Genomic DNA, 12,972 nt, shown 5'->3' with positions numbered 1-12,972 from the left:
TGCAATTGGTAATCTTGAGCATTTTTTTTGGAAAAGCTGCAATATCCCAGAGCTGACAGACCACAGGCAGAAGGCTTTCATGCTGTTTCCCATATGACTCTCCTGTTAGGAGATGCAGTGTATGTAGTTTTCCTGACACATTAGGAATAGCATGATGCAAGTATTTATGTTCTTAATTCAGGGATCTGAATTTGGCTTTTTAATATAAATTCCAAAGAAAAATAAAGAATACAATTTGTTGCTTATATTGAAGTTTTGTCTTGTGACCAGAATGGGATATGTACATCAACTCACCAGTTTTTCTTGAAAGAAATAAACTGTCATTAGAATGTCAGTTTATGCAAATTGAAGATTTCCAAGATGAACTTGTTTTTTTCAGATGTAGGGCTTTTCTAAGTCATTTTGGCTGCCCACTTCTTATTGAAACTTCTAGTTGCTTTAAATGTGTATATGTATTTGTGTATATTAACTGTTTTAAGAGTGCTGTAAAAGTTTAAATTTGTGAATTAGCTGTCTGAAAATATTCCCTTTTGACTAAGAAGATCCCAGTCTTACTTTTAATTTTTATTAATGTTTTTAAGAATATCAAACCAGGTTCTGTTCAAGTAATTAATTTTCTTTTTTGATTTAAGAAGACTAGATATACTTTCAAAAGCATAGTTGTATTTAGTTAGAAAGCAGAATTTTATTTAGTCTGACTTTTGCTTTTATCTGGTGTCCTGTAAGAGAGAGATACGAGAATGTTACTCATCCAACATACTTGTGTAAGTAGCGTGTCTTGGGGTTAGAATATCAGGTATGTGAGATATTAAGTAAATGCACTTTTACTGTTCTAAACGTGCTATAAACCACCCTTTTCCTCATGATACAGGCAAAGTCTATCTTGTACTGCCTCAGAAACCTTGCAGACTGTTTGCTATCAATTGTACAGTGTTTCCTTGCCTAACTCAACTGTGGGTTGTTTGTGTTTTGTTGTTTGTTTTTTTTAATCTCCTGTTTTCTATTCCCTCCCTATTGTTGTTTTGACTAGTACTATCCATCTTGCTGTTCTTCCTTGGTAAAATTCTTAGTGTCTTTAACACTTGTCTCTTTGATGTTATGAAGGTGGTTGAGCACCTTTATAATAGATAAGCATTGTGTATCTTGGAATTTGAGGTAGGCTTCTGCTGTAAAATGAATCTTCAGTTCTAATTTTGATTTGGTTTTGTATGTCTCATTGGTTAAGGCATGCTTGTTTGGCACTTGGTAAAGCCTCTGCTAAATCCAGCCTCTTACTGAGGTGGATGTATTCTACATTAATATATTTGGCTTTATGGTGTTTGAATTGGCATATACTTAGATTAATTTGCTTTTGAATTAAGACTGGAATTTAGATAGGCAGAAAGCAAGTGCTCAAAATAGTTATCAAAGTAAAATGTCTTTGAGTTTATTGGGTATGCAACTTTTTTCCTTACCTGGACTCTTTGGATTTAAGACTCATTGTTAGAATTGTTCATAGAAGATCCCTGATCTTAGCCATTTGGTACTTTTTTGTCTCTGCTTGCTGTTAGTATTTAGCTCGTTCTTTCAGAAGGAGGAGGAGGAACTTCATTTTTGATGCATCTTCATTTTGTCCAGTAATTAGTTCATTTAGAATTAAAAATCAGTTCTTTCTGATATGTATGAAACTATGCTTACCAAAATTCAATTTCTGAGTTTGGGAAGCTGTTATTGCATGTTTTTAATCAGATTTCCTGCTGTACAGAGGCTTTAAGTATTGAAAATTGCAGCAGACAGTTCTTGCATATTGACACAGAGTGTGCTTCTTAGCACCAGTGGGAGCAACTGCCCCAAAACATCAGAGATGTCAACTCAGATTGAGCTCCCAAGAGGGGGTGCAGCTTGTCGAGCTTTAAGCTGAAGAGAGCACCTCCTGTCTCCTGCAAGGAGACTGGAGCAAGGGAGAATGTGGTCCTTGCCCACAGGAGATGTGTGCTTCGTGGAGGATTTCTGTTGCCATGTGAAGGAGGTGCAGGAGGAGGTCAGCAGAGTGCATGGCCACTTCTTCTCCAGGATCCAGATGTGGGCCTTGTACCTCCAACTGTACCGAGGGAAGGACAGGCTAAGTCTCTGCTTGTTCTGCGATGGCCAGGGCTGGAAACTTGTGACTTGTCATAACAAAAGAAAGGAAGTACTTGTCATAACCAAAGAAGGAAGAATTCTCCTTCTCTGCCTGCAGATCTACATCTATATAATAAGTTCAGTGCTTATAGTAGCACATGAGGAGCAGGAAGGTCTGTCCCAACTAATTGTCTGAGCCTGTACAATGCGGTGGCACCAGGAAGAATTAGCAAGTAAGAGTAGTGGGACACTCCCTCATATTGGCAATGAAGGTTTTCTCATCAATCCTGCTGGTAAGGAAGAACATCTTGAGGAATGTGTGGATGGTGCAGATCACCAACTGATTGCACAGCTTGTGTTGAGAGGGATTTTGGAATTTATGACTATGGATCCCTGTTTAAGGAAGTAATGGGATCCACCAGGCCAGGTGAGGCAGAAGCGTTTTTGCCAGCTTGACCGATCAGCTTGGTGAGGAGGATTTAAATTAGGTGTGGTGATGGTTGTAGGCTGAATTGGCACGCAAAGAGAGCAAGATGGTGTAATGAGAGACTTTATAAGCAGCAAACAGAGCTGAAGAGATCATACTTCAGGCATATACAGACAAAGAAGTCTTTACAAAACAGCATGATAGTGGAAGCTCTCTTTTTCTGGGAAATCAGCACACCTGTGTGTTAACAGCTGAGACATAGGGTTGCTCTCTACGTGGTAGCAGTAGGGAAATGTGGTAGTGTGCCTTGGAACAAAGGAAGAGGCAGATGAGAGTTTATACATTAGGGTTAGAGAGCAGACTAATATGGGTGACATTGTGGTCACTGACTGCTAGAGACCACTTTATCAGGAAGGTAAGATCTTCTTCAGGTAATGGGAAGAAACCTTCATTTGCAGGCCCTAATTTTTGGGACGCACTTGAACCACTCCAGTTCTTGCCAGAGGGGCAGCACAGCAGGGCACAAGCAGTCCATGAGTTTTCTGGAGTGCACTGCTGGTAACTAAGGAACTGATGAAGCAATGTGCTCTGTTGAATATAAGTGTGTTAGCATCATTCTCATAGTGAATCCAAAACACAGCACTGTACCACCTACTAAGAAGAAAATTAATCCAAAACCAGGACAGAGGCCAATGTGTGTCTGTCATTGACTCTGCTGAACACCATGAACAGCAACAAAAGGAGCATATCAGCAGCAATGCAAGGCTAATGGATGCCCACTGTTAAATGGGGTGGAGGACCTGGTGCCAAAGGGCATGGAAAAGGGTGAGGTGCTTAATGCCTCCTTTACAACAGTCTGCTGGTATGACCTTCCTTCAGGAATTATCAGCGCTTAGGAACAGTGGGGAAATCTGGAACAACAAAAACCTACCTTCATCAGAGAAGGATCATGTTATGGAACATTCAGGTAAACTGGGCAGACCTGATGGGGTGCTCCCATGAATGCTTGAGGGCGATGGTCAATGTCATTGTGAGGCCAGTCTTTATTATCTTTGAAAGGATGTGATGATCAGGGGATGTTCCTCAGGTCTGGAAGAAAACAAATGTCTTCACTGCTGTCTTAGGTGAGCAAGAGAATGGATCCAGGGAAGTACAGGCTGACCAGTTATACCTTGATCCTCAGGAAGGTGATTGAGAAAATCCTGGAAGCTATTTCCAAATATACAAAGGGCAAGAGTGTGATTTGAAGTAATCAACATGGATTTAAAAAGGGACAATTACCTGACCAGACTGAGTGTCTTCTATGATTAAATGCCTGGCTTGGTGGATGAGGGGAGAGCAGTGATACTGTGAACTTCAATAAGGCTTTTGACACTATCTCCCATGATACCCTTTGGAGACAAACAGATGAAGAATGAGCTAGAGAAAGAGTGAGGTGGATTGAAAGCTTGACTGGAAGGTTTGTAGTGAGCAGGACTGAATCCAGCTGGATGACAGTCACTAGTCCTGACCCCAGGGGGCCAATGCGAGGTCAATACTAATCTCATCTTTAAACAACATGGATGGTGGGGAAGAGCACACCTTCAACAAGTTTGGAGAGTATACAGAACGTTTCTACGTCTCTTGATGCTGAAAAGAGTCTAGCTGTGTTTTGGGTAACTCTTGTAACCTTTAGATAGCCTATGCATTTTTAATATGGAATTGATTACTGACTTCATCTCAAGTTTGATCAAATGCATTCCTGTACTATAAAAAGGCTGTGGTTTCTGATTGTAGTTGTTATGTTTATTGTTATCCTTAGGGGAGAGCTGGATGAAGACAGAAAATGCATCGTTCTACCACAGAATGATACACCACCTAGCTATTGAGGGCAGAGGGATGTAGAGAGATACTGACTTGAAAAAGTAGCACACATTGCTGTGCATATCCTTTCACTTCTGTAAAGGATTTTTTTAGATTACCTAAAAACCAGCTCTTTCATTTTAAAAAAAAAATGTGTTTTATAATTATTTCTGTTAAAACATCAGAGAAATAGAAAACCAAAGAATTAACATTTTAAATATAATAAGCTCTAAATTTACTACTGGTTAGGATGTGTTTAGTTCAAGTTTTCTCCCACTTTTTGAAATGGGATTATAGCACGGAGTAATGATAGAAAGCCTTTAAAAGTGGACAATGTGGTTTGCCTGACATAAAATTTTACTTCTGAGTCATGAGAATATCAAGACCAATAGAGTAAATTGGGAATTAATATATTACAACCCCCAAAAATGATTTTCTATAAGGTGCTTTGGTTGAAAAGCTGATCATTGTAGTGAAAAAGAACCCTTACTCAAGGGGAAAGGTTGATCATTTAAAAGCTGCTATAAGGGATACAGAAGCTTAGTCTCTATACCGTAGTTCTGTAAAAGTCTACAATCTTCTGGTTAGTTTTCTGTTTTCCCTTTTTTTTTTTTTTTTTTTCAATTCCAAGATGGTCCTTCTACCCAGCTCGCCTTGCCTCATTATCCTCTGTTTAGAAGAGATTTTGTAAATTGAATAACATAATCTTTTAATCTCTTGTGTTCTTTTGAGCTCAGACTTACTCTGCCAGCTGTCAAGTGGCTCACTGCTGCCAAAGATCAATTTTCACGAGCATGCCTTTTTAATGGCATGAGAATACTGGGTTTAATGGGTATGAATTAATATTTTGAACAGAAGCTTACATACTGCTTCAGTACAGCTCAGCTGATAATTGTTTACTGAACTAGGCCTTAAAATTTTGACTGAAATTTTTCTTCAGTCAGTGTCTCAGAAAGAATTGGGAAATACAAAGTAGCATAAATAGAACCACTGGCATACAGTCCCAAAGCAAGTTAGAAGTCTGTTAAGCTAGGAGAAGGAAGGAGGACAAAATAGACAGGAGGAAAGATAGTGACAACCCCCCCAACACCAAATTAATTGAAGTTTTAATCTGGTTATTTCAAAGACAGCATAGGAGTTATCATTGGGATATTAGAAAGTCTTTACTCTGTGCTGCTTCATAAACAGCCTCTGCATTTTTTTCAAATGATTGAAAACACAGATGCTTCACAGGAAGTGACTCATCCCAAGGAGCTGGACGTTTGTTCTGTGAAAACATTGCTGTCAAAAGTGAAGAAGTATAAGTAAACTATTGTGTCCACTAAAATGCTCTTTAGACATTTGATACAGCAAGGAACTAACGTGCCTGCAGTGCCAGACAGCTCAGGCAGTGCAGGTCTGCAGCTCCTACTAAGGCAAAATTGAAAGCTGGGTCTCAATAAATGTTAATGTTCTGAAATTAATTCGAACTGCATGGCATAATTCTTATAAGAAAACCCTGAAGCTTACTAAACTTGAATAATTCTTTGTAGTTTCTTTCAATATTCATCTCTTCTCAGGTTTTGTTGTTGTCCGTTCTTGTGGTGAAGGAGAAGGGAAAAAAAGACTGAACTGAATTAATCGCCAGGTCCAGGGAGGTGTGATGTGCTGTTGTCATGCCGCCTGTATCTGCTCTGAGAGTTTTCATTGCTGTACCTTGGTACCCATGCTTTGTGCTGGGAAAACAACTAGGCTTCAACTAGCATGAGCCTCAGGCTTTGTTTTTCCCTTTTTGCAGGCATGTTTGCAACTGTAGATGGGATCTCACAGCGCGCCCCAGTGCACTGGTCAGAGAATGTGATTGGGGCAGCTTTGTGCTTTCCTTATGTGGTGGCTCTCGATGATGAGTTCATTACGGTGCACAGCATGCTGGACCAGCAGCAAAAGCAAACCCTGCCTTTTAAAGAAGGTCACATTCTACAGGACTTTGAAGGTACTAAAAAGGACACTTTGTTGCATCAGTAATTCTGGAACAGCCTGCAGTCTCTTCAGTTTGTTTTTTAAACACAGTATCTAGCAAGTTGTTGACTGTTGAAACTTTTATTGCAACTGTTTTGCTGGTTAGATTCCTGCAGACTTCAGTAATCCAAAATTCTATGCTTCTAACAAAATGTATGCTCATTAAATGTGCTCTAATTGTCAAGGTGATTGTTGGGTAGGAGTCCATGGGTTTACAGCTTTTTTTTTTTTAACTTGATTATTTCTTTCAAAGGAGCAGTGTTAATGTTACATCTGAATAATTGTGAACTACTGGTACATTGGCTATCCTGAGAAAATTCTACCAAAATAGAAAAGAATACAAAAGAATAGTGATTTTTAAAATATCTGTGTAAGAAGTTTAAAATTGGATATAAAGAATTGTTAAACAAAAAAAATACAAGCATTTCTTTTGGTGTATTCTTCAATTAAGAACTCTTAAGTATGGAATACATTGTGTTACTACTTTTGTTTTCCAGAGAAGCTACAGACTCTAGCACTATGAACTGTGTGTTACTTCCTACCTTTGATTTCCAAATGTAAGCCTGGGGAAATACCTGGCAGTTAAAACTCCCTAATCTCTGGAATCTGGGCAGTGATTTCAGTGGTCTTGACAGCGTAGTTCATCATGAGTGATTATAGCCAGTTTCACTTACTTACAGTGGAACAAAATCTGCTGTAAATAAATAAATTTACCATTGTCTATGTATTTCTAAGGTGGAGTTTACAGGTAAACTACTATCTAGTAAATAAGGTAACAGCAAAGGTCAGTTTTGGAGCTGTAACACTGCTTAGGTTCTTAAATCTTATATTGTATATCTTAAAGCATATTTCTGAAATTGTTTTTTTTTCGTAGAGAATGTAAACAGAATATGTCTGTTTGTTCTGTCCAGGAAAGGTGATTGTTGCTACTAACAAGGGTGTATATATCTTGGTTCCACTACCTTTGGAAAAACAGATTCAAGATCTTCTAGCTAGCCACAGAGTAGAAGAAGCCCTTGTTCTAGCAAAAGGAGCTCGAAGGAATATTCCAAAAGAGAAATTTCAGGTCTGTCCTTCCTTTAGTTTTCATGAAAACGTAAATTTCACAGTGGGGCCATGTATTCCAGTGTTCAAGTGGTTGGAGAGGGTGGGGGAGGAATTTACATTGAAGAGAAATTGTAACACCTTTTATGATTTCAGCCTGAGGAAATACGTGTGCTGCCAAATTGGTTTGTACTTGTAAAGGCTGTGATATTGGCAGGGGAAATGCTGTTGCTCTTCTGGGATTTTGTTGATTCCCCCCCCAAGAAACTTGAGAGAATTGAAAACAAAACCAAACCAAAAACCTGGTGACAGAAAATCCAATGTTATGCTTTCTTAGTACTAGGTTCAGTTATTATTTGTTATTGCTATTTAAAAATGTATACTTCATTTCAAATGAGAATTTTTACATTTTACCTTTTTTACCAAAGATTCTCACTGTATCCTAAACTCCACAGCAGTACAACTTCAAAGTTAAGTAATGGGAAATCTAAAGCAAATACATCCTGCTTCCAAACTCTTACAAGTAGTACTTGCATTGCTGTGTAACTCAACTTTTAAGGGTTTTGTATGGGAAAGTGTCTTACAAAGTCTTGAGTGTTGATTAGAGATTTGTACTCACTTCCTTCTACCTCTGGTTTACATTACAATACATACTCTACTGTATTTGTTTCTATTTAGAGACTTGGAAAAAACAGCATGAAACCTCTACTCACTGAGTACGTGAACGAATATTTGGTTTCTTTCCTTTTGTAAAAGCAAAATTTGATCTGTAACCTGAAGAAAATCTAGTGTGTCTTTTGTTTTTGTTTTTTTTTAATATACTTCGGTGCATTTTGTTGCCATTAAAATAGTACCAGTTATGTTATTGCTTCTGGTTTCTTTAGAAAGATGTAAACATGACTGTGGAAGTTACAGAATTGCAGTGCTTCAAAATTATTTCTTTTTTTTTTTTTTTTTTTAAATTTCAAGGAGCTTCTAATTCCTTGTCATTTCAATTTTGGTCAAGGCCCTTGAAAAGCGGTCATTAAATTAAATGAAGGTTGTATCAGTTTTCATTTTGATCCCTGACTCCTCTGTTGAATGAACAGATGGGAAACTTCTGGAAGTAAAAAGCTAGTTGAGAAAAGTGTTTCCATCCTTTTGCTAAGGTACATCTATCTGGAAGTACTTGAAGCTGAAAAGTATTTAGGCAAATATGGAGTTCATTTTCCAGCATGTTTTGCTTTGCATCTTCATTTCCAACTTTTCCTTTGCGATCTGTTTACAGAAGCAAACAAATATCTTACTGTGAGGACAGTATGCATGATCTAATCAATGTCTTCTACTATGTATTATGGCCTATGAGTCTGCAATTATTTCTTTCCAGTTTATGTAGATGTAGTGTGGGAGCTGTCTTCCTGTGTTTTGCCACAGGATGAACTGCAGTTCATTACCTAAAACATGTGATATCAAATCTCGTTCTTCTTCAGTTTTCTTGCATTTAGGATTTTTCAGTCTTTAGAACAAGTTACTTTCTGTCCACAGATATCTTATGTGCACAGTATCTGTCTTCCTGAAATTAGTTTTCTAGACAATTCTAAGTTATTTCTAGCTTAATGTGCTCTTAAAGGTGTTCACTTACTTTAAGTCAATGCTACAGCTGAAAAACAGAAAACGTAGCACTTGCAATCAAAATGGCCTGTTCTATTTCTGGGCTGTATTTGCAAACTGATATTAACCAGTTTGAATTGATGGAGTCTCCCACTCACTCATATTAAAATGACCCAACTTGGCTTAGTTGTTGACATGTTAGTGCAATTTTTCAGAGCCTATCTGTAGCTGGAAATGTAGCATGTTGAATTTGCTTTCTAATGGGACTCCAATACCAAGTGCTGTCATTACAGGTCTGTTCCAAGCACACCAGACTTTCTTTTACTGTGGTCTCATGTAATGTAAATCTGATGGAGCTCAACCAAACTAAATGCCATACATATGTGTTTTGTAACATTTCTTTGGCATACTTTAACTGATCACATAGTCTCTCGTTTTTAAGTCCTGTCTAAGAGCTATCTTCAGATAATTGATGTTAGATAGACAATAGGCGTCTTCTAACAGCTATCTTTGGATATCTGTTTTGCAAGCTTTACTTTCCTTAGTAACTGACAATTTCAAGGCTTTATTTTGCCATTGTATACAAGCAGTAGGAAGAAATGCTTAGGTTTGGCATTAAGGCACTTGATGCATGCAGAATACTAATTTTAGTTATCTGGTTCATGGAGTGTCCCCTTTGCCACGTAATGCTTTAGTTCTGCAGTTTGCAATGGCTGTTGCCATCTTATGATTGACTTGAACTTAGTCAGGGCATTGTAGGGTAGACCTTGAGGAAATGTTTTTTTTTTCCTACAGTTCAATATTTTGTCATTGCATGAATGCACAGGTGCATGCTCTCCCTCTGTATATCAGCAGTAGTATATCAGCATAAATATATATGTGCTGGTAATGCAGAATGATGGTGGAATAGCAATGAAGCACTGTACTCAGAATTATTTGTATAGTCAATATTTAGTTATGGGAAAGTAGCAGGTCATGCATTAGTAGCTCTAACTTGTTATTTAACCTGTGGTCCCTGCAGACTGCAAATTTAGCTCTGCCATATCAGATGAAAATGTCTTTGAGCATCAGGAATTCCTGCTAGGTAAAAGATGCTAAACTGAAGTATTCCAAGGAGATGGCTTTACTGGATATCATTTTTGATAGAAGAATACAAAGGCTTTTCTACCATGCTACCATGAAATGACTGAATACTACTTATTAATTTTTCAGGACAGCTGACGTTTGCAGAAATCATGGTTGATGGTAGTGAAGACCTTGGTTAGATTGACACACATCTTGCATAGGTATCTCTCTTTTCTTTTTTTTTTTTTCCCTCTCATTTCTTTTTAGTTCAAAAAAACATATTAACTGCACCCAAACCTGACCAAAAGACAAAGTAGCTTTCTAGAAAAATTCTTTTGGACAATGTAGTTGGTAATTCTGACCATTTTAGAAATGATTTTTCTAGCAGTTATGTGAATTAAGGCTTTGCTATATCTGTTACAGCTTCAGCAGTCATCTTTCTGTTGTCTAGGGCTTTTTCACTCATGAATTAATACAAAACTTATTTTGTGGGTTTTTTTATGTGAATTCAGTCAACAGTATAGAATTTGCCTAAAGCACTTCAAGTCTTATGGTAGTTCTTCAGAAATTATAAGGGATTAAGAATGTGTTGAATTTTGACTGGATGTAACTTAGTACCTTGGTAAAAAAAGCCTGTTGCAGTATTCTGGCCTATGGGTCTGGAAGTACTCAAGGTGTTTTTTCTATCATAAACAGAAGTTAACTGTATGTATTTGGCATATAGCTAGCTCATTCTTAACAACCTGTAAGACAGGGAATATTGGATTTTCCACAGGCAGTCTGGTCTGTTGCTTCCCTAATCTTTACCCCAGGACAACCTAATGTCTAATGTTTATCTTGTTGACTAACAAGCTACCTGGATGCTCCCTATTCTATCACTGCATCTTCAAAAAGTTGGGAAAGCACCTGTCTGTAGATATTCTACAACTTTTCTGTCGCATGCAGGGAGAAGTGGAGCTATGTCAACACTTAAATGAAAGTGAATGCCACTTAATCAGTTCAGATTTAAAACTAATTCCTTCAAGCTGTAGTTACACTATTAATGTGCTCTTTTCAACTTGCTATTGAAAAGATGCTGTACAGACTAAGCTCTGCAATTAAAGCAGTATTTTCAGTGTCTTAGATAAATTCAAACTTAATTACGATATCATAATTTACTAAATATGTAAGTTTTAGTGATCATTCTGTTGCAAAAATTGAAAACAGACTTTGAGGGAGGGGAAAAAAACCCCAGCCTATCTACTTTTGATACTAGTCAGCATGGTGAGAAGACCTTCCCTGTAAAGTCAAGCCAGATTTTAAAGTTTTTCTGCTGCCACAAGATGCAGATATTTGCAGATTGAAATCCTTTAGCAGTGGCCTTAAGAATGTGACTAGGTGGGTATTCATCAGTTCACAGATTACTGTGTATTGATGTAATAACACTATCAGAAATCCACAATATTTTGGTTAGTTTATGAATTAATCACCTGAGGAAGTTTTACTTTATAACTGTAGTTAAATTCCCTTTTAGGTTTAGAAAACTAACTTTAGTTAACTGTGTATTTCGAATTATTACACATGAATGTAAAACATTAATTCATATAAAGATGTCCTGAAATATTGTTCATTTAATTTTATATTGTTATATTAATTTTATATTTTCATATTGTCTGAAAAAGTGTGCCAGATAACATTTCTCTTTCCCTTTCTCTCCTCCACACTGGAGAGTCAAGAAAAATCCCACAGAACCTTACAAATCAATATGTTTCAGTGGCTTGCTAATTACCAAGATTACTAATGGTTCGTCTTAAGGAAATACTTAAAGCATGACTAAATGGACTGAAGCCAAGCTTTTCTCTTGGTAAATCCATAGTCTTTAATCAAGGTGAAAAATCATCAGTTACAGAATCAATCCACTGTACTCAAGGTCTGATGTTCTTTAGTACTTTCTACCTGGAATGTGTTCTTGTTGTGTTGTAGTTTCTCAGAGTATTTTCATTGAAAATGGTCTTTTTTAAGTCTGTTTTAAGTCTACCTTCATGTACAATGTGAAATGTTAGAAAGCTTTATATTCATGAGCAAGTTGAAGGGAAAAACTGAAGGCATGTGGAGGTAGCTGGGTGTATTTGCCAAAATACCAACATTGTCAAAAACAGGGGATACTTTGCAGAGCACAGTTTAGGTTCCTTGCTTTTAGTAGTTCTCTTTTGCCGTTAAAAATATTCTAGGCATAAGGATTTCATTCAATCTTGTGTAATTGGTTGACCATTCAGATTTAATAACTACCTATCATTTAAAGTAGTTTTTATGTTCTTTTTCTGATGAACTTCTTTTCAACATTTTCTGTCTAGATGTGACTTTAACAGTAAAACTTGCTAACAAATAGCTTTTCATATGTTTTAGTTGGTTTTTAACTGTATTTTGATCTACATCGCATAATTTACTTCATATTGGATAAGTTGAACTGCTTTGGAAGTATTTTTATTTAAAAAAAAATCAAAATAACAAAAGTCAAAATTATGGTCATCAGCTGGGGGTGAGACTGAGAATTGCCAGCAAGGTTGCTGTAGCAGTGAGATGACACAGGAAGGAAGTGGCTGTGTGTGGTCAAGTGGGACCATCCTTACTTTTTTTTTTTTTTTTTTTTTTTGTGCTTACTGAATCATGGAGAACTTCAAAGATAACCATTGACTTTTACATTTACAAATAATTCGAGCAGAAACTTGAGGCAAGTCAGTGTGATGTCAGATAAGTCATTATGTGAACAAGAAAAATTCAACTTACTGCTTGTTGACTTTGCTTTTAATAAGGACTCCTGAACACACAACAATTTGTGTAAGAAACTGAGTCTGGGCAGCAGATTCAGTATGTACATAACTTAAAATGTAGAGGATCAAGGCTTTATTTTGCATGTGACTTGACAA

General features: G+C 37.1%; 1 protein-coding gene across 1 annotated transcript in view; it reads left to right on the top strand.

Moving 5' to 3' along the window:
- The window catches only part of TGFBRAP1 (transforming growth factor beta receptor associated protein 1), a 37,722-nt gene that overhangs the window by 4,396 nt on the left and 20,354 nt on the right, over positions 1-12,972 (top strand). Inside the window, exons 3-4 of the mRNA XM_064646359.1 lie at positions 6,147-6,341; positions 7,279-7,433. Of these exons, the coding sequence (XP_064502429.1) occupies positions 6,147-6,341; positions 7,279-7,433 (350 nt within the window). The remainder of the gene's footprint in view (positions 1-6,146; positions 6,342-7,278; positions 7,434-12,972) is intronic.

This window comes from Pseudopipra pipra, chromosome 2 (genome assembly GCF_036250125.1).
Source record: "Pseudopipra pipra isolate bDixPip1 chromosome 2, bDixPip1.hap1, whole genome shotgun sequence".
NCBI classification, from domain to species: domain Eukaryota; kingdom Metazoa; phylum Chordata; class Aves; order Passeriformes; family Pipridae; genus Pseudopipra; species Pseudopipra pipra.
This window is presented reverse-complemented; position numbering and strand designations above follow the sequence as displayed.